General features: G+C 40.8%; 1 protein-coding gene across 1 annotated transcript in view; it reads right to left on the bottom strand.

Annotated features, from left to right (window-relative positions):
- LOXHD1 (lipoxygenase homology PLAT domains 1) overlaps nucleotides 1–25193 on the bottom strand; it is a gene marked incomplete at both ends in the record, with an annotated part of 125288 nt that overhangs the window by 45881 nt on the left and 54214 nt on the right. The window contains 14 exons of the mRNA XM_079548336.1: nucleotides 3499–3661; nucleotides 6796–6912; nucleotides 9116–9297; nucleotides 13110–13274; nucleotides 13913–14041; nucleotides 14739–14843; nucleotides 15192–15340; nucleotides 15881–16014; nucleotides 17282–17436; nucleotides 17708–18002; nucleotides 20698–20858; nucleotides 21621–21813; nucleotides 22110–22306; nucleotides 23116–23192. Coding sequence (XP_079404462.1) covers nucleotides 3499–3661; nucleotides 6796–6912; nucleotides 9116–9297; nucleotides 13110–13274; nucleotides 13913–14041; nucleotides 14739–14843; nucleotides 15192–15340; nucleotides 15881–16014; nucleotides 17282–17436; nucleotides 17708–18002; nucleotides 20698–20858; nucleotides 21621–21813; nucleotides 22110–22306; nucleotides 23116–23192 — 2222 coding nt within the window. The remainder of the gene's footprint in view (nucleotides 1–3498; nucleotides 3662–6795; nucleotides 6913–9115; nucleotides 9298–13109; nucleotides 13275–13912; nucleotides 14042–14738; nucleotides 14844–15191; nucleotides 15341–15880; nucleotides 16015–17281; nucleotides 17437–17707; nucleotides 18003–20697; nucleotides 20859–21620; nucleotides 21814–22109; nucleotides 22307–23115; nucleotides 23193–25193) is intronic.

Genomic DNA, 25193 nt, shown 5'->3' on the forward strand with positions numbered 1-25193 from the left:
CTGGGCATCCATTGCAGTGCCTGACCACCCTTTCTGAAAAGTAATACTTCCTCATGTCCAGCCTGAATCTCCCTTGCCGTAGCTTGAAGCCATTCCCTCTGGTCCTATCACTAATGACACGAGAGAAGAGGCCGACCCCCAGCTCACTACAACCTCCCTTCAGGAAGTTATAGAGAGCAATAAGGTCTCCCCTGAGCCTCCTCTTCTCCAGGCTGAACATTCCCAGCTCCTTCAGCCTCTCCTCATATGGCCTGTGTTCCAGACCCCTCACCAGCTTTGTTGCCCTCCTTTGAACACGTTCCAGGGCCTCAATGTCTTTCTTGCAGTGAGGGGCCCAAAACTGGACACAGTACTCGAGGTGCGGCCTCACTAGTGCTGAATATAGGGGAACAATCACCTCTCTGCTCCTGCTTGCAACACTGTTTTTGATGCAAGCCAGGATGCCATTGGCCTTCTTGGCCACCTGGGCACACTGTGGGCTCATGTTCAGCCAAGCATCAATCAATACCCCCAGGTATGTATGAATGGGTAACTAGCCCATGAGAAAGGGCTCAATTTAGCTTGGAACGTGAGTAAACTGCCTCTATTTCTGCATGTAGAAGAAATGCATTTGTGAGAAGCTGCTCCGTATCTGTAACCAAGTCCCCTTGCTTTCTGTGTATGACCTTGCTTATCTTGTTCTGCAATGCTTTATTGTCTCTGTTGTTTTATATGTATGGCCATGGTACTAAGGGATGGCTTGGACTACTTGCCTGCCAGCCACCAACAGTATCTGCTGGGAGTAGTCCCAGCATGGACACTATACTGGTAAGCCACCACTGGTACTAAGAACTTGGTTGAGATTGACCAGCCCACCAACCCTGGCAACACTGAGTACCTCTCTACTGAACTGGTGAATGTTAAGTCACCTCTGCATGCTTTCTTTGGGATCAGCAAATCTTACGCAGTGCTTTGTGTGAACTCAAGTGAGGGATGTGAACTCAAGTTCAGGGAACCTGACACTTTTCTTGTACTGAGGCTCCAGGGATCTAAGTCAGAGAACAAGTGGTTCAGTGTTGTGAACCCCTAATTTCCCGTCTTCTGTAAATAAACCCCAGGGATTCAGATGTGCAATTACCGCTGGAGTTAATGGCATGTATCTCTGTAAATTCCCCAAACTGAAAGAGAACAGGCAGTATTTAATTAAGGAAGTGCTGGAGATGTCTTAAATATTCTTTCTCTTTAGCTTGCTCAATGGTTATCCAATAAAGTTTCATCAAATCTTTAACAATGTGCTTTAATAAATGTGTTAAATACCCCTGTTTCTATTTTGCTACTCTTTTCCAAATTACATGGAGAAAACAAATTGAGAACATCCTCTCTAGGAAAACAATTAGGAACCATGCAAGTCTCTAATTACTCTAGTGGCATACAAGCTCTAGAGAATGCCTCATTGCAAGTCTCATGGCAATACAGATAAGAAAGAAGGACAAAGTCTCAACTATGGAGGTTTGCTTCATAGGTTTTTAATACTCTTCCTCATTCAAAAAGAACATTAAAAAATACCTATAGAGTCTTTTCTTTCTGTTCCTAGCTTCTCCAGTAGAACAGGGCACATTCTGCTTTTTAGTACATAAATTATTTCCACTGGTTTCTCTAAGAAATGTATCAGGAATGTTCTGTGGGGCAGTGCATCAGGTTAGGTGCAATGCCATATATTCTGGTTTGCCTCTTCACTTTGTGTCCTAAATTCTTATGCAGAGCTATGGCTTTATGTTTGAGAGATGATTGCCTCAATAGCAATAAAGGAAGCAATGCATATAGACTAATCAGCCCATTTATCCACTTTTGTTCTTTGCTTACCGGTTCTGGACAACTTCTGGACTGAAATGCAGTCTACTACATAAGATGCCATCCTCAGAAAAGCATAAATTAGATTTTCCTTTGCTGTCATTTATACTGCATTAGTGTCCCAAACATGTAGGAACTCAGAGATGCAGAGATATAAACCCCATCTTTCATATTTTAAATAGAAGTTCCCAGACTTAATCCTAGCGTTATCTGCTAGAGCTTGTACCTAGCTCCCAAGAGAAACTTCTAGTTGTTAAAAAATTTGTTCTATAGGTTGTAAGACTTGTATTAAGGCTTTGCATTTCAGAGGAGAAAATGAACCACCTGTGTTAGATAGCACATAATAATGAATGCAAGACAAAGCAATGTGAGTCAGTAGGTTAAACAATGTCATAAAGGCATCTAACAAGCACGTTGCTTACAAACTGGGAGTAAAACTGTCTTTTTTCTCCAACAGAAAAACAAATCTCACATGAGATAATAGGAGAAAAGAGCACACCTTTCTCCTCTCAAAGAACACTTCAAAGGTTCCACTCCATGAAAAGCATCTCTAAAGACTCCACACAAAACTTCTCTTCACTTCTCCTGTGGCAGCTGGAGAAACACTTAACATTCATATAAATTCCACCTTGACAATGATGTACAGTAAATGCAAATCAGACAGAGAAAAGACACAGAAAGGAATGATTTCCTCTGCTGAATCATGATGTTACCAGACAGAAGTACCAAGAAAGAAGATGGCAGCTGCATTCAATTTCCTCTGCTCAGAGTATAGGAAGGTCCACAGCTTCTCTCAAGAGCAGAAGAGCTTAGTAAGAGAAAAGGAGATCCTAGTGTTGGAATAACAAGGCACACAGAGAAGAAAGGAGTTGGGGACAAAATTTCTGTTTTGAATCTGAACACTTTATAAGACAGAATGCTAGACAGAGCTGGATAGGTGCCCACAGGCACTTGAATCATAGAATCACAGAATCCTAGAAACACAGAGGTGTGAAGGGGCATCTGTAGATCATTGAGTCTGTCGAGAAAAAGATGAGGGTGATTGCCTAAAGCAAAATTTTTAGAGGGTGTCCAAATGCACACAGAGAACACCAGCAAAACCAGCTCTGGGAAGAAAGAGGTGTAGAGATCAGACTGATAGAGTGGGAAAAGAAGCTGTGGAGGGCACAGGGAAGGCAAAGTTGGGCAAACAGGTTGAGATGTTTGCAGAGCCTGGAAGACAAGGTCAAGATTTTGATTTGCCATGCATCAAAAGAGAGGAGCAAACATTGCATGGAAGGGTAGCTGAAACAGGCTTATACACACCATGAAATCACCAGGGTTGGAAAGCACCTCCACAATCATCCAGTCCAACTGTTCACCTTACCACCAACATAACCCCACTAAACCACTTAGTACCACGTCTGAAAGTTTTTGGAATACTTCCATGGACAGTGACTCAGCCACCTCCCTGGGCAGACTATGCCAGTGACTGACCACTCTTTCGGAGAAGAAATGGTATTATTGCACAGAAGTGCTTCAGACATAGCAGATGCCAGAGGACAGGAAGAAAAAGAAATATGGATAGGTAGTGGCAGTAGTTTTGTTTGAACAACACATCCAAAATTTTTCAAAAAAATCCACCTGCCTAGATAAATAGATCCCTTCTAACTCCTACTGTTGTATTACCTTCCAGCGGGTCTTCAACTTCTTCTTCTATCTGCTTAAGTGTCCCATCCTTCATGAGCTTTTCAGTAAAAATATCAGAAGGTACCAGTTCTCGGATAATCTCACCATCATCTTCAGACTTTGCAAGCCATCTTTCACATGGAAACGTGATAGTTTCTGAACCCTGAAGTAAAAAACAGGATAGAGAATCTCTTCAAAGCAAAGGGAACACATGTTAACATTTCTCCTTTGAAAATGCTCTGTTGTGCAAGCAAGAATTTCCAATTCATATATTTATGTAGAATTGGAGTCTCAGAATCACCAAGGTTGGAAAAGACCTACAAGATCATCCAGTCCAACCATACAACTATCACCAATAGTTCTCACTAATCTGTGTTCCTCAACACAAAACCCAAACGTTCCTTGAACACCTCCAGGGTTGATGACTCCACAACATCCCTGGGCAGTCCATTCCAGCACCTGAACACTCTTTCAGAAGTACCTGAAACAGTGTGCATGGCAGCAACTAACCCATGAGCATGTCTGTGGAGACAATATATATTTTTATCTGACAAATTATTCCAGTCATTCAGACCAATGGAGGAGATATATGAGGACTCTGAGCACTGTGTGTGCTTCTTCTCAGAGAGTAGTAGAACAGTATTCCCAATGGTGAGGTTGGTACATGCTCCAGTAGATCGCCTTCGTTACTGGCAGGCTCCAGTTTTTGATCTTGCAGACTCCCAATCAGCATTGCACCCTTTCCACTGAAGCCATGTTTTATCAAGGCCTGCAATCCCTTTTCAATCCCTATTCAGTCAGCATTCTCTTTGAAGTCAGTTGGGCTTTTTACTCAGTTAATGGTGCAAGATTTTGCCCTGTAATTCTGTGACATAAGGCTGGTTTCCAAGCAGTTCCCATACTTGCAATAAGAAGACAAAAATACTGATTTAATTTTTGATCCTTTGTTTTGACTCACTTTGGTGGAAACAAATATGATTTATGTCATCAAAGAAACAAAAACAATAGAAGCCAATCCCAGGCTACTCATCAAGAGCAGACTCGTGTAAGGCCTCCAAGATGGTAAGAGCAGGATTTCTGTGTAATGGGCATGAGCCATCATGCAACTTGCAGAGCCCACAAGTCTGAAGAGAAAAGTTAGTGTTCAGCTTAAAGTAGTAGAATGAAGGAAGAAAATGAGCCATTTTCCAGTTTACCTCTACAACATTTCTCTACTTCAGTAGCAAATCAAAGTAGGGAATCTTCTTCACTCTTTTTATATTTAAATAGAAAAAAGTTAATATAAAATAAAAGAGGGAGGAATGGGTTGTGCACCTTTAACTTCTCCCTAAAGCTGATAATGTTGGTATTACTTGCCATTGATATGAATGCTGTTTGTTTGGCAATACAACATGCAGGGACTTGAGTGCCTGCACGGTGGGACATAATGCACAGTTACTGCAAGAGTTAATTGTACCATTATTGTTAATCACTCTGTCACTGTCACAGTTTTCATTGGAGTTTCCTCGTTAGCGATTGCATTAATATTTAAGTGACACTAAGTGCATTGTTTCATGTTATCCATGGTAAAACGCTCTTTCAACTACAAACAGAATTTGTTTCATCAGAATATGAGCCTGACTGTAAGATAGAGGTAGGGTAAGATAGCGTGCTTTGCCCTTCTCCAAGTTGGAATAAATAAAATACAATTACCAGATATAATTGGCATGCCAAGACGGAGTTTATTGGCACACAACAATTCTAGTTTCCTACCCAAGCACTTTCAATTTAATCTGAAAAGTTACTGACCTCATTTTTCTTTCGCAGCATTACAGATAGATCTAGATGCATCTTAGCAGTCTAATCAGGTAGCACGGCTTTTAGAAGCGTTGGCAGCATATTGCTATCCTGTGGCAGGTCATAATATTCTGCTGCTGATCAGCGGCATCATGCAGTGCTCTGCTTTCTTCTTCTCTTTTTTTCCCCATACCATAATCAAAAGATCAGCAGAATTGTAAATCACTCGGTTTTTGAGGTGTTCATGGTTTTCCTCCTCCCTTCCTCCACTTCTCCAGACTTGTCACTGTCTGTCCTTTAAAACCTCTGTAACGATGGCACAGCCCCCAGAACCCATTCCTGGGGTGATGGCTGAGCACTCAGCACTGAACTCATGTTCATTCAATCCCAGCTGCAGAAAGAGGCAGCCCAGGAATCTCTTTTCCCTTTGTTTCCATGCCTTTTCACATCACGCTCCCCATTATCCCTTGACTATGACCAAGAACACTATTACCAATAACAATGCCATCTCGTTAAGAAACGTGATCAAGATGTACAAAATAAGGGTTAGTCAGTACACACATAGACCTAAAGAGGTGAGTTTCTTGTGAACTTCCACTTTCCAGCAGCCACACCAATTGCTGCTCCTACATCCAACATTCAAAGCAAGGCCAAGGAGCAGCTTCTTAGGTGGAGAGGGTGAACAATTTGGCTGCACTCCCTTAATCCCATTGGCACATGAAACCAAAACTCCTGCGAGGAGAGATTATGATGCTTATAACAATGGGTCTTTTGCTTCCCTTATTTATTCTTTCAGAATTAAGGAGCTAATGAAAGATTTCTTGCCTGTGTTTAGCAACCATACCTTTCATTTTTAAATAGCGCACTCGCTTTCCACCTCCTTCCTTGTTAATGTCCAAAACAAAACTATATACAAAAACATGAGGCTTTGGTCACTCTATGACAGCATTTTTTGAGCCCTGTAGATATGTAAGTTTGTAAGATTTATCTGAATGAGCCCTGGGCACTCAGGAATGCCCAGCCACAGCAGTGCAGATGTTTGCAGGGACAACTGTAGCTGTCTGTAGTTCTTTAGCAGTATTTGCAAGGGTACAAGTTCAGAAATCTTCCCCCTCTGCTCAGTGGCACAGTACAACATTGCCTCCAAATCCAGCAGGCTGATTGCTCCTTCATTCTAAAGATGGACGGCAGCAAAGACCCCAAAAGGGAGAGGAGTAACTTCACTGCTTTTCTCTCATCCACTGCCAGGAGAAAACACCTCTATTCTAGCCAAAATTTACAAGGGAAGCAGCACTCATTTAAAAAACAGTGATTGCAAAGTCGTATAATCATCGCTTGAAGAATAAAACATGATAATAAATGTTTGTTGCCCTCCAAATTCCCAAGCTCTAGTGAATTCATTAACATGGATTGCTCTCTGGGGAGTCATTAATCACACTTTGTGTACTGAAGTCCCTCTTTGGAAAATAGAAGAAGCAACCAGTGGAAACCTACTCCAGAGTGACATGATTCCCATCCTACCTTCCCATTTGGTAGCAGTCTCCGAATTGCCACACGATCCAAGTGCCATCCAGAGTTCAGCCCTCCACCATTGTGTCCTATGCGAATCTTTTCAATAATGTCACCAACATCCTCCAGCTGAAAAAAAAAAAAAAAAAAAAAAAAAAAGAAAAGAAAAAAAAAGAAAAGAAAAGAAAAGAAAAAAAGGAAAAAAAAGAGAAAAAAAGAAAGATGAAAGAAAGAAGAACCAACCAGAAGGAGTGAAGTGCTGGAGCAGGTTTCCCAGAGAGGTTGTTGATGTCCCATCCCTGGAGCTGTTCAGGCCCAGGTTGGATAGGTTCTGGCAGCCTGATCTAGTGGTTGGTCTAGCAGCTGGCAGCCCTGTCTGCGACAGGGAAATTGGAACATGATGATCCTTGAGGTCACTTCCAACCTAAGCCATTCTATGACTCTATGACAGATTTCTGCATGAACAACAGGTGATTTTTAAAACGATACTTAAAACTTATTTCTTTTCTCCAGCTAAGCCTCCTTGTATTACTGTGAATTAAAGTATGTTTTTAGAAATTGGAATAGAGCTGTGCTTACGTGATTAGATGGCTGGGCACTGTTATAACACAGGGAAAACAGCCTTGAGATCAAAGCACAGTATTAACAACCTGGCATTTCACGTTCCCTTTCTTGCTCTTGCACAGAATCCAAGTGACATTCTGAGCCAGTCAACAGGATCACTATCTGGTGAAGCAGCTGTTTATATTTTATGTCTCACAGGAGTAATCTGTCACACCTATATCACTTTTAAGCCACTTCCTTCCAGAAGCCTGAACAGGACAAAACATATCTGCTCCAGAGCAACACCTTTGGTCATTTTTTTGTGCAAGCTGTTGTGCACTTGGCCTTTGAGAGACAAAGCTGGCTGCAGAACTCCTTCGTGCACAGTAAAAACACATTGAAGTTTCCACAGGGATTTGGAAACTTTTGTCCTTTGAAACATTAAAAAACCAAACTTCTCAATTTACACCACTGGAGATCATTCCCTTCTCAGCTAACAAAATTGTCTCACACTGAAGCAAAGACACCAGCAATCAGCTCAGAAAGCATAAATTGCAAAATAATTACATTGCATTTATTCCATGATTCTGTGATTTTAAGTTTGGGGACTGATTAATGATATGTCATGAATCTGGAGAACAAAGTGTATTTTCATTGTTTCATTGAAGAAAATTACTGACATCTCATGTTCTGCCAAACCTAGAAGAGATGTTATGGAATAAAAAAATAAAAATCACATTCAGTTTAAGATGTATATCTATGTATTAATGCCACCTCTGCTTTGAAAAAGCATGTGGAAAGACCACCAAAGTTAGTAATATTCTTTGTTTTCAAGGAATCACAATGGAGATTTGTTTTATGATTCATTCCATATTACAACAATGTCGTCTGGAATCATTTTAACTTGTTTGAAAGTTTGTTTTAAGATTTGACTTCAATTATTCTGCAAAAACAAAACAAACTCAAAGCACGCAGAGGTTGTAAAGCACTCCATGAGATCAGTGTTGGCTTTGTACCCTGGGAAGGAAGGTGAGTGTATTAGGTAACATTGAAAGAGCAGATCAGAGCAGGAGTGCCTTTGTTTTTACCTCTCATAGCTTCCCAGCAATAGGCATATATGACAAACAGAAATCACTGAATACTGTCAGTGTAATTGAGCATAGTGATTTGCATGCACTGGTTTATTGTTTGCTTACACATGTGCAAATTCTTCAGGGAACTGTTGATGAGTTAGTCTGAGGTATTCAGAAAACCACCCAGCAAACCTATCCAACCCAAATGAAGCCATAAATAAGCAGTGAGGACTATGGAGCAGCTCTGTCAGCACCATCTGGTGAAACAGGGGTGTGAAAGGATGAAAAGTGAGCTTAAATATGGGGCACCTCATTCCAGAGACTGACACCAATTACGGTCTAGGACATGGAAGATGTACACCTTCCACTGTGTCTCTCCGCTGACCTTCTAAAGCATCTCTCAACTTCAAAAGGAGGGGCAAGCTTCCATGTCCAAGTCTTGGTACACCTCAGCAACAAAATAAAATTACACCAGCCCTTACAGGGCTTAATATGGCCCTAAGCCACAGGGGCACTGTGTGTTGATAACTTTTAGTAGCTACTAACTGGATCTCAGTGAGAAATGATTTGCTGCAATACAAGGTAAGCGTGTTGTAGAATAGAGTAAAAGAGCCAAATACCTTTCTCAATAAGAGAAAAATTTCCCATTCACTACATTTTCTCTTCCTAATCCCCCCAAGGCAATCTGAGATGAGAGCAAACATATTCGATTTTACCTCCACAATGAACTGATTCACCGAGTTCCTCTCAAAGTACATCCGTTGCTCTCTCTTGTTGAGGCACAGGGATTTTTGCTGAGTGCAGATCCCATCACTTCCATAGAGAACAATGAAGACATCTGCATCCGTGCCGGCTCCAAAGATATCGCTGGTGTAGACTGTAATCTCATAAGGAACAACTGATGTAGGAAATGGCAGAAAACAGTAACAATTAAAAAAAAAAAAAAAAAAAAAAAAAAAGGTTATCAAGCAGCAGAACAGTTTTCCTAAGAATATTTCAAAGTAACAAAATCTGGATTGGAAAACTCAACAGCTGAAGAGGACAAGGTAGGAATTACACTTCTGCTCACTTAGAAGCTGATCAGTATTACGAGCATCCAGAGGAATTTCCTTTATCCCTGCAAAACCAATTGACCTTCATTCATCTCAGTTTACTGAGATTTCAAAACTAATCATACGATCAGAAAATGCTCAGTATGTTTATACTGGCTACATAAAGATAGTAAAAGAGGATTTACTTCAACAGCTCACGTCTTAAAGCAAACTACGATCTGACAAAATTTGGAGCAACTTGGCAGATGGATGAAGTTATGCCAACTGGAGGCAGTAGATAAATATTCAGGATAGCTTTGTAGAAAATGTCCTATTTCTTCCACTACTGAACAAGTGACAAAAGTCAATTAGAAGGAAAAAAAACAACAACAACAACAAAACTTTTTGCTATCCACTCTGTCCTATTTTTCTAATAGTATCACTTTTCTCTGACAGCACATAGTCCTTTACACCTTGGGAAACAAGGTAAAACTCCAGCAGGTGAATGATAAATGCTGAACAGTAAGGATCAAGCCTCTTTCTTACTCTTTTCCCTTGATTTCTACACAACACCCTATTACTGAAATGGTCTCATACTTTTTTTCTTGTCCTTCTCTGTCTTCACAGCTTCTCAGTCCTGAATCCAGCTGGACTTGCTGAGGAACAGAACTGATGGAGGAATAAGCCTGAGTCTCTTTTCCAGGCTCTGTTACAGGTTTGCTGAATATCCTTGGTCAAGTCACTTCCAACTCCAGTTTCCAAAGTGAGATGCTGCTCAGCTCTCTTACTAGGAAACCAGTGTTCAAATGTCTGTACATCAAGTAGTATTCCTAGCCAAAGGAATACAAGCACAGAAGTCAATAAAGTTTGGAGAAAGAGCCAGAAAAGAAAACACAGGCATCTTCCTCAGGGTTAGCCAAAAAATTTATTCTCCAAAAGTGGTCAGCTGTTGGCACAGGCTGCCTGGGGAAGTGGTGGAGCCATTGTCCCTGGAGGTGCTTGAGAACTGCGGAGATATGGCACCTGGAGGCACAGACTGGGGTTGGATTTGGAGACCTTGAATTTCTTTTCCAGTCTTAATGATTCTGGGATTCTGTGGATCATTTTCCAAACCTATGAATCTGTGAGCCTGCTTGTGAATGACCAAACATCTGTTGATAAGAATGAGATTCTATCATTCTGTGAGATCAGATGCTCCATCACCATGAGGACGTACAAGTTCCATTTACTAGACGGAGTCCCATCTCCCTCTCTTTAAATCCTCTCTGAAATCTATGGGTGAATCTATACTGTGGCCAACCCCTGTTAGCTGCAGGGCAGGCACGATGCCTGCACTCCATCTCATTACCCACAAGCACAGATCTCAACACCTGATGCTACCACCAGGTCTCTCCTTCATACACTGCCCACCAATTTCCACATTCCAGTCATTTCAGCTGCTGTCATCTGCACCCTCCCATGCTGCAGTGGCTCCAGACATCCCTGCTATTCATTACTCAGCAGCGTACTGTGCCACATTTCAGATCCAGAATATCAATTCGGGTAGAGGGGACACTCCTGGCACCGTATCTGTTAATGCTGGAGTAACTCTGATTGAGCATATCAGAGCTGAATCATTCATTAAAAATCAGGCTCTCTAACCACAGCTCTCAGGAGAATGGAGATGAAGAAGTTTTCTTCAACAGAGTCAGCCTGGAGGTACTTAATATTCCTTCTGCCCAACTCAATGAAATCTGCTCTGCTTTGCTCCAGGTAAACTAGCATCATTTCTCCAATGCATAAGGGGGGGGAATAATACTGGAGACCAAAAATCACATGCTATGCATTATGAATTAGAAATGACTTTCACTGCTGAAGTCTGTGCTGCTTGCTCTTGCTGCTTGAATATTAATATCAGCTTAGAACTGAATCAGCAAAGTGGCACTGTAACAAGGTCACTGGCAACACAACTTTCAGCTGTCAGACTCCCATTCCATTTACATGGTGCTTTTAAAACAGTATCCCCACAGGCATGGTTTTAATTGGGTTGCTGATGACATGTTTTCATCATTTGTTCCTCAAGAAAACATTCTGGCACGAGTCATCCAAATCTAAAACAGTTATTTTAGACACCTCTGGCAGACTGGAAGTGCCAGGTTAGTATTTAGGGAACCAGAATGTGGTAAATAGTGTGGTGGCAATGGTTTAAATGGTGAAACTGCCTGAGCTGATGCTCAGTTCAGCGTGACTTTTGGCCAACAATTTTCATATGCTGAATGTAGACAGCTGACAAAAATCAGGTTTACACACAGCATATTCAACAGCATGGCATTCCAGAAACTCTGACTCTTATAAGCTGGAACATTAACAAATTACATAGTCAACATCTGCATCCAAATGCACACTGACTGGGATAATATGGAAAAACCTGCTGAGAAGCACATACGAGTTCTCTGAGTAATATTAATTTATATGAACATGTTACATAGGAACACACAGCAACTTCTTTACAGAAAGGGTTGTTAAGCATTGGAATGGGCTCCCCAGGGAGGTGCTGAGTCACCATCCCTGAATATGTTGAAGAACCGTTTGGATGTGGTGCTCAGGCACATGACAGGGGAGGGCTGTTATGGCAGTATGGTGGGGCTGCAGTTGGACTTCATGATTTTTAAGATCTTTTCCAACCTGAGCCACGAGTCTATGATTCACATATCTACAAATTCTTTCTAACATAAAGACCATGATATCTTGTATAAATCTGATGGAAGTGAAAAAGGAAGCAAGGAGTGTCCATTCTTCCACTTCAGACAGTTCAGAGAGAGAAAGACACGAGAAACACCTTCGCCAGAATTAGGATTAGATCTTCAGAAAAGAAAGAAGATTTGAACTTCCATACTGCAGAGTATATGCACATGGAGGCTGGAAGGAAGCCAGCCAGTGTGAAAGAGACCTTCAGCTTCTACCATAGTGCTGAGAGTCAGAATGAAGTTGAAGCAATTGACAGTCTTCCATGTGGCTATTCTTACAATTAATTACAAAGAAGAAAATTGAGTCAGAAATAGAGACATTGGGAAGATCTACGTGATGTCTAAATGAGTAACTGCAGGTGGAAGGCTTTTGGTGTTACAGTGGGTTTACCTCAAACATTAAATTGGAGGGAAATGAAGACTAAGGAAGAGAATGTTGAATCTTGAAAGAGGTAGACTGATGCAACACTATCAGAAGAGCAATGCATCAGAGAAACTGTGGAAGAGGGTCCTTCAGCAAGAGAGGTGTGTGCAATGCAAAGGGCACCAGTGAGAGACTAAGGCTTGGAAGTGAGACCACAACAAGAGTTTGCTTTGACAACAGAAATAGTAATGTTAGGATGGAGCAAGATCAAAGGGAAACTGGAGGCTACAAAGCCAACTTGAAATCGGCTAAGGACCTGGAGATGAAAGAGCAAGAGGGAGAAAAAAGACACACAAATAAGGCCACAAAGCTTCTAGTGACACTCTGATTTTGCAAATACATGAAGCATTTATGTAAGAGAACCCAGAGGAACTTTCTTGGAGTAACTGAAGAAACTGGCATCTTACGTATTCATGAATTTCTCAAAGACAGTTCCAGGGAGAAGCCAAGCCTATACAACTATATGAGCTAGTGAAATTTTATCTTCTGTAATGATGGGTGTATACTGGGGAAATAGCATTTTGCTCACATGGGATATACTCTGTTGTCTGCAGTTCTGCAGGGAAGATGAATCTCTCAATGGCTCCATCATCTTCTGATTTATCCAGCCAACGGCCACAAGGGAACTTGAGGCATTGTCCCAGGGATGGGGCATCGATTTCCACCCATTCCAGAAACCAGCCATTTGAATTACCTGTGGTTAGAGAGATACAGGAATAACTAATCCTTTCCAGAAAACAGAAAAATTAATCATTACCTTCCAGGCCTCAGATAATTTAATCTTCCTCTCTTTTGTCAATGGAATAGAAATCATAAAAGATCATTGCAAGTGATTGGCCAGGCTTGAGATAACATATTTTATATCTCTGTATTGCAACAAGTTAAAGATGCATTTATGAAAGTACTGATTACTCCATTGCTTGGATTAATTTGAATTAAGAGGGAAGTTTTCAATTTATCCCTTGGAAGCAATCCACGTATCCTATCAGAGCTTCTCTTGTTTGTGTTGGAGACACTTCTATGTTCAGAAAGCAGCTAGTACTTGATAATGGGAAAAAAACAAAAAAAGAAAAACAAAAAAACAAAAGCAGCACAAAAATATTGATAGAGAAATCTATGGGTCCCATGTGGAACAAGAAAAACTTCCAGGTTTTTTGTTGTTGTTTTTACTTTTGTTTTAGCATTAACAGAAAAATAGTGACAGCAACAGCTGAAGTGGCAGGAAGAATTCACCAACAAAAGGTAAATCTAGGGACTAGGTGGAAGGTTATTTTATACAATAATATGCCAGATCAAGCAGAAATACTAAACTACCAAAGCATGTTATCTTACCTGCATTATCATGGCCTATCTTGATTTTTTTCAGGTCTCCTATGTCGACAGACTCGACTGTAAACTCATCTATCTTCCCACGCTCAAATTTGTTCTTGTTCAGCTTTGAGGCCTTCAGGCTGACTATCCCTGTTGTGGCAATGCAAAAGGACATTGTTCAGCATGTGAAACAAATCCTCTGGGAATGTCAACAGTGGAACAATGGAAATGAATAAAATGTGAAAAACAGCTTTTCATCTTGAGATCTGAGCTCTGTCCTCCCGCCCTCTGAACCCAAACTGTATCCACATCACCACCCCAAAAAGCTCTTTTCTTCAGGGATCTGCTGGCAATGCCTCTGGGACTGTGCTGTTGGGTTGTGTTTATGGCTAGCAAGATGGGTGCTACCCATCAGCTCCCTGCCACTCTGACACGCATCAGTCCCCACACACAGCTCATCAGCTGATGAAATACTTCTGGGCCACTCAACAAGGCAGAGCAGGATTTCAGGAGCATTCTGATTCACTGCTGAGAAAAGCAAATCATTCACCACATTCACTGCTCAGCAATGTAGTCCCAGGCAACTGTGCTGTTTCTGTAATTGAAATTAAAGCCTTCAGACCAGCAGCTGGTGCAAATCAGCATCTCAGAGTTTGGCAATGATTTACAGCAGCTGCTGGTATGCTCCCAGATAATACTGTATATGCACAGACAGCGAGAACATGCAGTTGTCCTAAAAAGGATTGAGGAATCAGTTTTAAGGAAGAAAAAGAAACAACAACCTGTCTTTTCAGACAGTTATATCCACCAACGAGGTGCTATCTCTTTCCATCACACGGATCCATACCTGTATCATCTTTACTCCCATAAAGAGTGATGAAGACATTGGCATCTGTTCCAGCATTCTTCTTGTCCCCAGTTTTCACTTTCACAATGTATGTCGTGGATTTAGCTGTCAGATAAAATATCTTAGTTTAAGAATGTGAAGTCTGAATAGGAACGAATGCTACTTTTCATTGCATGTGTATGTTTGGTTTCAGTTCTATTTTGACTGATTACAGCCCTATTGCAATCTCCATTTCCTGCCATATGCTGTGAGCAGAGCTATCTGGTTGCATGTCCTTCTACTGCTCTTTCACACTTTCTTTCACTCTTCCTTTCACACTTCCACACCTGAAAACTTCATTGCTGGGGCTGAATTACAGCCCAGTGAATGTTAACAGGTATTGCCCCGTAGCACTGCTAATAATCTGGTTCCTTTCCAACCCCACACTGGAAGAAACACATTGCTAACATCTACCTTTCTGTTCCAGGCCCAGCGTTGCAAGAGACTGGCCATCATTTTCTGAATCTTTCTTTACAAATGCTTCATCCACTGGGACCAGCTCCCTGACAATTTGACCGTCATCTTCCTCAACTGCTAGCCACCGCTGGCATGGGAAATAATACCTGCAAGAATGACAGCAGCATCCAGCACTTACACAGGGCTTCACAGGCTTTAACGACACAAATAAGCGCAGATCAGAAGCTGCTTTATGACAAAACATAAACAAGCAAAGAAACAAAAAATGTACCATGAACACTGCCCAAAGCTGAACAATACATCTGCTTCCACCCCTGAGCTTTGCTATTGTTTGTGAAAACTTAATGCATAAGCTGGTTAGTGAGCACTTACTGAAAAGTGCTGTTTTAAAGTGCTGTCAGCCCTGTATGACCAAATCCTTTTACTTTTCACACTCAGAAGAATTTAAATAACTTAAGGAAACCTAGGATCTCTCAGGCATTTCATACTTAGGAAGAGTGGACCAATCTTGAGGTCCTTGTGAACAGTCCCACCCACCAACACACTGTGCATCTTGTAAACAAGTTCCCACTCAATGACAAGCTTGTATTTATGGTTTCCTAAAATACACTCCTTGTTCACCCAGCTGTCTGGGAGAACGTGGCCCCTTTTCCAACCATATGAAAAGGGTGCACTGGGCTGCTCACGTGGTGCTCTCCTTGAGGTCAACAATCTCTACCCTCTCCAGGAACCAGCTTGGGCTACTACCAGAGTTATCATGGCGGATCCGCAGCTTCTTCAGCTCACCCAGGTCAATGGCTTTGATGGTGAACACGTCCACCTGTGCAGGAGGAAAATAACTCTTTACCAGGAAGGGGGAAAGAGAGGCGTTAGCTGGGACAGCATAATTTGCTTGTAAGATGTTTGTAGGTTTCCCTAAATTCCTAGGATGGATATATTAAAATCACGAGAGAGCTGTTTGTCTCCCTTTAACACTCGTGCTTGACTTCTATGAGGCAGTGACAGCCACAGAACTGCTGAGCCTTTCCCTCCTTTCTTTACCTCATCCCATCCTCCACATAGGTTTAACTCTCCTAAATCTCATTACTTGTAGGGTGAGCATTTCCCCTAGTCTGAATCTGGAACTGGACATAAACACATTAACTCCACAGAAACTCCCCTCTGTGCCTCCATGTGCTTTATTTCAATCTGCAGATTTTTGTCATTTACCACAACCATGAGGCTCATTTATTAGCAGCATTAGTGTGACAGGATGGGCCCTGTTGTCATAACACTTTAAGCATCTTAACGTGATTAACTTGTTAGTAGACGTTGGGTTTCTACTCCCAGGAGCAGGGAATGTTACATTTGCAGCCTGGAGCTCTTCCCACTGAATGAAGAACTGTGTGCAGGTTGCAGTTTCACCCGTGCCAAGTTCATAAATCACAGCTAACAGCTTATTTAACAACCTTAGGCTTTTTTTTTTTTTTTTTTCCTAATTGCAAGTTTTTCCACTGCTGCTTATTGTCTCTGTGATTCTTTGATACTCAAAATTATTCCTTGAATGATTTCTGGCTACAATACTTGCTTGGTATTTCTTCATAAGAATTTTTTATGGCAAATATATAATCTACAGTGATGTTGTTTAATTGGATTGGATCGTAACCTGATTATAGCACACTGTGTGATACTGCTTTTATTCCTTGACTCATCGAGCAGAGCATTTGGAAGAGTATTTGCAATCTACACACCGATGTGATTGAACTGCCACACACATGCTCTCCAATATCAATATAAAGTTTGTGGTTTTCAGGTATTCCCGGCAGGAAGTGTTATTACCAGAATGCTTACAGGAAGAAGATGAGAAAGGTAGCTCCAACGCAGAAAAATATTCAGCTTAATATCCAAGTTAATTTTCTCTGGAAAGTGTTTTGAGGTTATTTTACTTTAATAATCCTATTCAGAAATAAAAGGCATCTGAGCATTAAGCTGAAAGAAGAAACCTACAGAGCCTTATAAGGCAGAGATGGTAAGGAATGTCTAGAATGACATCTGAGAGAGCTCTGCCAGCCTTCATCTTGCTCAAGTGAGTTGAGCTCATGCATTACCTGGCCCTTTTCAAACTTGTTGAGGTTATTGGACCTTTTCAGCTGGCGCTCACCCGTGTCTCCTCTTCCTATGCCATAGATGCTCAGGAAGACACTAGCGTCTGTCCCAGAACCCCACACAGTGCCAGTGAGAACATGGACTTCGTATGTATTCTCTGCAAGTGAAATTGCAAAGGGAAATGTAAGAAGCCCAGAAATAGCTATGTACCATCAGATCCTTGGCTCCCAAAGGTGCATGACCCAAAAATATCAGGCCTATTGCATCTAAGAAAGGTTTTGTCTGGAGTGTGATAGAACATTTGCGCCTATCTTAAAACATGAGATGCACTATTTTTCTCTAGCCTTCGTCATTAGCTGTTTAAACAGTTAAGACCTGCTAAACTGCCAGCTTTATCCACACACATGCACATTCTGTCTGATATTTACCTTCCAGTTCAGATTCTCCGTCAGGCACCAGTTCAACCACAAGCTCCTTGTCTCCTTCATCTTTAGCTAGCCAGCGGTGTGCCACAAACGTATAGACATCCATTCCTTCTTCCACCTTTGTCTCCTCTTCTTCCTCCTCAGACTTTTTCTTTTTCTTCTTTTTTTTATCAGACTCATCCATCTTTGTGGAGAGGCGCTTCAGTGTGACACTTTCCAGAAACCAGCCATCCCCAATGCCTTTCCCATCGTGGCCTATCCGAATCTTATAAATCTTGCCAACATCTGCAGCCTCTATCTGCCACCAAGGAAAAGTAGTACCCGATAGAATATTAGACACCTTCATTTCAAAAATGGACTCTTAAAAACATCACCTGAAACACCTGTCTGACTCAAAAAGAGAGAAGGTCATTTTAGAAAACAAGTTCACCATTAATTTCTCCTTCCTGTTTCATGTTTTCATACTTCCTGTTACCAAATCTCACTTGAACACTAGTGTCACTTGTTCAAGTGACACAAATCTCACTTGAACAGACTAATCCGAGGATATCCAGAACAACAAGATAGAGATAGGAGCTGAATTCGTATTTACTGGCTCCTTATTTCATTTTTCTTTTCACCAAAATTGTTTTCATACTGGCATTAAAAGTGAATATGTCAAATATCATAATAGCTCATGGGCTTCTTGGTGCCTGAAATAAATAAGATATATTCAATACCTAGCATGAGACATGAACCAGGTCAGGAGCAATAACAAGAATGCAGAAAAGGAGTAAACTGTGCTCAGATGACCTGAAAACCAGAAGAACACAGACTGTTCTACTTGCATCTGATCTGGAAAATGAGAATATCTTCTCAGATTTTTTTTTACTGCAGAGAGGATACAATCCATTCATGACTACAATGCATCAGCAGCGAGAGGCTACATAAAAGGGAAGGTTTCCATCTCTGCAGTCAATACAGGAGATAAAAAATGTTGGTTTAGATTATGTGTCTGTACTATTACCTAAGAAGTTGGATTGAAGGTTTTTACTCCATGCAATCCTTCAACAACCAATGACCTGTTTCTGATGACTGTTCATGCCAATAGGCAGTGTATATGTTATAAAACTTGCAAACATTTGCTTCAGGCTAAAATTTCCCAACTTGGCTTATAAAGTTTCAGTCCATAAGCATTTTTTTTTCCGTAGTAGATTTAAACAAAATCAATTGCACACAAGATGCTTATCAGAAAACTAAAATTGATCCAGCTGTCTTGGCATAAAGAATGTGTCTTTTTCTTTTTTTTTTTTTTTTTTTTTTGCTTTCCTCTTAGATTTGCTATAATCATCCCGCACACTCTGTCCATATCTGACATTTCTGATCAGCATTTAGATCACAGTATCTTATTCTTGTCTACATCTGTCTGCAAACATTCAAATCATGAAAGAGAAAGGTTTGTCAAATATTGCTTAACTGCTTCTGCCTTGCATTCCCAGAAAAAAAAAAAAAAAAAAAAAGAAACCAAATCAAAAAATGGAATAAACATCCAAGGGAGAAAATAAACTGGGCTATGGAAACACCAGACTGTACATATGGCTTAATACACACCTGATAGTGGCTAATGGTTATTACTCACAAAGTTGTTAGCTTTAATCCCCATTATTTCCTTTAAAATCAGAGAAACCTCACCTTAAAATTATAAAGAGTCTTAAGAAAGTGGGAGTTTATAAAATGTTTGTCTTCTTAAGTCCTAAAGAACTCCATAAAATTTGATGAACATCACTAACTCCATTCTATAAAGCAAGGAACTGGGGCAGGAGGTGATGAAATTAACTCAGAAATACCCATCACAGAACTGTGGAAAAGACTGCAACAAAGGCACCCCGTTAACCTGTAGCAATGGGATGGACACCTCAATTCCTATGGATCCAAGCAAGTAGATAAAGTGCTTAACTTTAGTGATGAAATGGATTCCAGTTTTGTGGGACTGCAAATTCAGAGACCTCAAGCCTCTGCAGTGCTGAGCCCTGCTCTGTTAGCACATACAGCAGATGAGTCTTCGTTCTCCTTCCATCTGGTCTCTGTCCTTTGCTGTCTAGGTGTTGGTGACTCTTGAGGTTACAACACCATAGAAGGATATGACTCTGACATACCCTGACATCACAACCTGTCTCCACTCTGAGTGACAACATAGACCATTCTTTTGCCCCAAACTTTGATTTCTATGGAAAGAGAAAGAAAACCCAAGCATGAAGACAAGCTATAAGAGGATGATGGCCATACATAGCCAAGATCCATTTAGGAGAGGATGCCCAGTCACCTAGTGGTGGCCAGCCTTGTTGACTCAGACACTCCTGCTGGGTTAGCCAGATCTCAGCCCACACACACTGCCTATGCTGAGTTCCTCAGAAAGAGGTATGGTTACTGATGTAAAGACCTAAATGTTTTCCAGACCAATAAATGGTGGAGCAAGCTGTGCACCTCAGGCATTATAAATATACAGTATATGTCTAGTGCTACAGGTAGTAAAATCTGTGGGACAGTTGTACATTTGCATAACTTATGGAAGCAAATCTTTGTAGGATCGGGTCAAGAAACACACCTGTCATAAATGGGATGGGTGATTAGAAGCAGGGATGAAATTGTTTATACTTTATTTTCTTTATCCCAACTGAACAGGGACAATAAATCAGTTCAGGCATTAAATATAAGTTTATGATCTTTTGAAGTCTAATGTAATTGTCTACTTTTGAATGTAAAGGTAAAAAAAGCAGCTACAGGGCTAAATCCTTCAATAAAACATTTGCTATCAACTCCTCAGAATAAAAAAAGTTGCTCTATGAAATATAAAACCCCTCAAAAAGATGAATAAAGGTCAGAAGAGGCAAGCAGAGTTGGCAATTTTGTTGAGCCCAATTATCTTGCTGACTGGGCCAATTATTCTTTTGATATTTGAATGTTGGCTGGTCATTTCTTTCCCCCCCTAGAAGCAGAAAAGACCGTATTCATACCTTGAAGATGTCTGTGGCTCCCCGTTCGAAGTTGTTCGATCTGTTTTCCAGGATGATCAATTCAGTTTTGCCAGTCTCGCCATAAATCTGCATGAAGACTTTGGCGTTGGTGCCTGCAGCTCGCACGTCTCCAGTAACTACAGACACTTCATAGTTTATCACTAGTCCAAAAATAAATCAGTTAAATCAGCAGAGAAGTTCAGATACAATGCTCCTGAGAGCCGAGGTTCAAAATCAAATTACCCTGTACAAACAAATGGTCACTTAGCTGAGGTGACTGTTCTTACTCTTCCCCAAGACAAATATGAGATAGCACAACACTTCATTGAGAAAAAAAACCTAATAGTTTTCTCTTTATACTGTCAAGTAGTGTCAGGGAGCTGCAAAACAGAGCCTTAAAAGGGAATTCCATTTCAGAATTAACTACTGAGTGGTTAAATAATGCCAAGAATATAATATAGAGAGTGAGTTTCACAGAACAGAGGAAAAGCACATTTTCTCATGATTTCTAGGCAAGTTTTAAGCTTTAAAAGAAAGCAAATTTTCTGCAAAGAGTCAAATGGACAGTAGGAATTTGGTTCACAAGTATTAAACTGTGGGGTAATACAGGCAGGATAGAGTGTGAGTTTGTGCAGGACTTGGGCAGCAAAGCACGTAATGGCAAAAAAAGCAAAGCCCGTTGGTATTGGTAATAAAGGCCAAGAACTGTGGATGCACTAATGTTTTTCCAAGTCTTTCAGGAAAAAAAAAAAAAAAGAAAGAAAAATGACAACAACAAAAACTCAACAGCAGAATGATTTACCTTCTTCTTGAGGTAAGGCCCTTGGGACTTTCTGATGCCTGTCCTGATCCTTAACAACACTACTAATACAAATTTAATCCTATCTATGTAAAGAAGCACGCATTTCTCAATCTTCTCTCACATTTCTCAATGGGCAAAATCTCACTTGGGTAGACCTCCACTTCCACCCTGCCATCAGCCTCGTCTTTGTCAAGCCATCGGTTGCAGGGGAACATGTACTGCCTTCCCTGGACTGGAACCGTGATCTGGACACTGGCCAGGAACCATCCAGACCGGAGACCCACATTATCATGTCCAATTAGTATTCGACTGATCTTAAAAAAAAAATAAACAAGAAGCCATGAGAGCAGAAAGAAACAAAACGAAGTTTACTTACGGCATTGAAATCTACTTCTCCTGGCACCCTACTCTTCCACGCAAATCATTTCTGTATGTATTTGAAAATAAACTTGAAATAGTCACTTCACAGGCCAGCACGTAGACTGCTAAAGCAGCTGTCTAAACCAAACGTATTTCTTAATGTTAGACCTTTTTACAACCCTTTGCTACATACTGATCCTGAATTCAGCCACTTGCACAAAGCACACTGCCACCGGCAATTAATTCTTACCTTCCCAATATCCATTGTATCTATAGTAAACTCATCCACTCGGCCGCGTTCAAAATAATTGCCTAGATCATTGTCAGAGACCAAGAGAGTCTCCTTGCTGGTGTCAGCTTTTTCTCCATAGAGTTTGATGAAAACTTTGGAGTCTGAGCTGGCTCCGGGGATGTCTCCCGTCTTCACGCTGATGTGATAACTGACATCTGCAGTAAGATTCATGTACAAAATACAGATGTGTGAGTGGCATTTCCAGCCAGGCAAGCCACCCAAGGTGACTGTCACACCTTAGATATATACAACAACACATAACAGAGGCAGCAGTTAGGCTAATAAACAGAAAAATATTTTCCTTCCCCTCACAGTTAGATAATTACTAAGTCATAAGAATGAGGTCAGGAAAGTGGGGTGATTTCACTGTTTTTTTATATTTGCAATTTAATTCAATAGCTTTAATTCTTCATTCTAAATAAAAACTTGCTTCTATGTAAAAACTTTCTTCTGTACAAAAACTTTCTTATAAAAACAGAAAGCATCTCAAGCAGAGAACAGTGTTTTTTAAAGAAAATTGCAGTATTGGAGCCCTAGATCTCCAGAAAAGGGCAATGTAATAGTCTGACATTTTTCTCTGGGAATGCAGTACTTAAATGGTGGATTTTTCTCTGTAACAGGAGTGGCAATTCAAGATTGCTCAGAGAAACCTATAGGAAAACACACACATACACAAAATCCTGTAGCAGTTCTGTAACAAATTGCAAAATTAAAAATCAGAGTTCCTTTCTACACACATAATGTTGCAATTATCTTTTTTAATGCAAATTAATCCCACACATAAACTAGGAATTAAGGGTCAGAGGCATTTCCTCTGAGTGACCTACAGCTCGCTGCAAAAGAATGGTAAAATAAAGCCCAGCAGATTTGCTGTGAACTACCATGAATTATTAAGTAGAGTAAAACAAGTAATTAGGTGCACACGCATCTCAAACCCATACCTATTTTTACAGGCTAAACTCACTTTTTAGCAACGGTGACTCTCCAGCAGGCACTAATTCTCGGACAATCTGACCATCATCCTCATTTTTGTCAAGCCATCTGGGTTACAAACAGAAGCAAGTTATCTTGGAACGATTAGGATCTGTCAGGCCTCTTATGATCCAGCCTGGCTCCGTACATATTAAAGCTACACACCACTGTCAAAACTATCTCTGTTAGATCTGCAGGAGCCTGACTGGATTCTACAGCAGCCACACTTCAAACTACAGAGGTTGGTCCTCACTGTGGTGCTGTGCTTTGATGGTGCCTGAGAGGTGAAGTAAGGACAGAAGAGTAGAAAAACCTGTGGGGAAGACTGGGAAAATGATGTCAGGAATGGAGTAAGGGTGAAGTGCATGGAGAGCATTAGAGGAGCATGATGAGACATCAAGTCCTAAAAGAAAAAGACTTTACATTAATCGATATTTTGGGTTTGGGGAATGAATTTTACCTGGTAGAACTGGTCCTTAATGCCCTTCTGTCATGTAGTTCTTGATGCTGGCTAAGGATTCACATCCTTGGACACATATCCAAATGTTATGGGATCACATCATCCCCAAAAGACAAGGTTCTTCTGTATACTCGGAAGACCAAATAAAATGAACTCAATCATCCCAGGACCACTGAACTCAGCATGGCTTTCGGAAAAGCAGAAGCCATAAGCTAGAATAAACTTCTGCTCTCTTGATGCTGTTCTTTGTGCCCTGAAAACTGCAGTTTCTGCTGCCAGTGTACATGCTGTTCATTTTTTTCACCTTCACCATTGCTGATGTTTTAGGGATGGAGTGGGGACAATCACCCTTTTCCACCAACCTGGCAGGATGCAAACGTGTTCCATAAGAAACGGATCTCTGTGTACAGTGTGGTATCAGCAGCAAGGAAGGACAAGAATAATGCATCCAATAAAGGAGGAGGTGTCCCTAGGTAAATAATTTCTACCAACATTGGCAGCTATGGATGGCAAGGAGAGGAGTTTGCTTTGGACTGGAAAAGGAGGATTGTCAGCAGAACTGGCTTAAGGCAGTGGCTCATTAGGTTCTTTCAGCAATGAGAATAGCATCATTTTCTCAAGAAGATGACTTTAACTAGTGACAGAGGAAGTATTTGGATGAACAATGCTACTGTATTCCTTCTCTTCAGCACGTGCTGCAATTTGCTAAATTTACTCCAACATATTTCCAATAGCATATCACTGAGCAGCAGACTGCAACCAGGGGTTTATAGTCTTCCTCTGAACTCAAATGGATTGACACATTATAAATACTTCAGGCAACAGAAAATGGAATTTTTCAGCATAGTTCTATCATATTCCTTGTACAAAAGACCTGTCAAAATATTCTTTCATTTTACCAGAGTTGCTTAGTTTCTATACAGTTTCAGTGCATGTAATTCACATACCACTACAGATTCTGCAAGGGCATATAAAGAACTTAGCTTTTAAAAAAATTATATGTCCAATCATCCAAAGTGGGCAGAAATGTTACATGAAGGACACTCTAGCATGAATGTCTAGAGGACCAGAGAGTCATGGATGCTCTAAAAAAATTAGAATGGTATCATTTGAAGTCTTGCAGATGGCAGCCTGTGTGCAACCAGAATGATTAGCAGATCCAGACAAATTCATAGAATCATAGAATCCAATTAAGGTTGGAAAAGGCCGCTAAGATCATCAAGTCTAGCAGTCAACCCATCACTGTCATGCCCACAAAACCATGTCACTCAGTGTGACAAATTCAGACACACGTGCATCTTTGTGTAGGTCTTCAAATACAGTGTATGTACACAGATGTGTACAAAATAGATTTTGTAGTGTATTCAGTGAAACTTGAGGAATTTTCTCTGGATCCTTGGTATGATGAGCCCTTTGGCATCTGATTGAATAAATGTTCTTTCATAGGGGTTTCCTAGTGCATCATTCATTCATGGCCTGCCTGTTGTTCTTTGGGGAATTAATTATGTTCTCTTTTACTGGAGAAAAAGTGGGACTTTGCAGTCCATATGCTTAGAAAAAAATGTAACTAAGTATTACTGAAGAGTTCAGTAAAACTGTAATAATTTATA

The sequence above is a fragment of the Tetrao urogallus genome, assembly GCF_951394365.1.
Source record: "Tetrao urogallus genome assembly, chromosome: Z".
NCBI lineage: Eukaryota > Metazoa > Chordata > Aves > Galliformes > Phasianidae > Tetrao > Tetrao urogallus.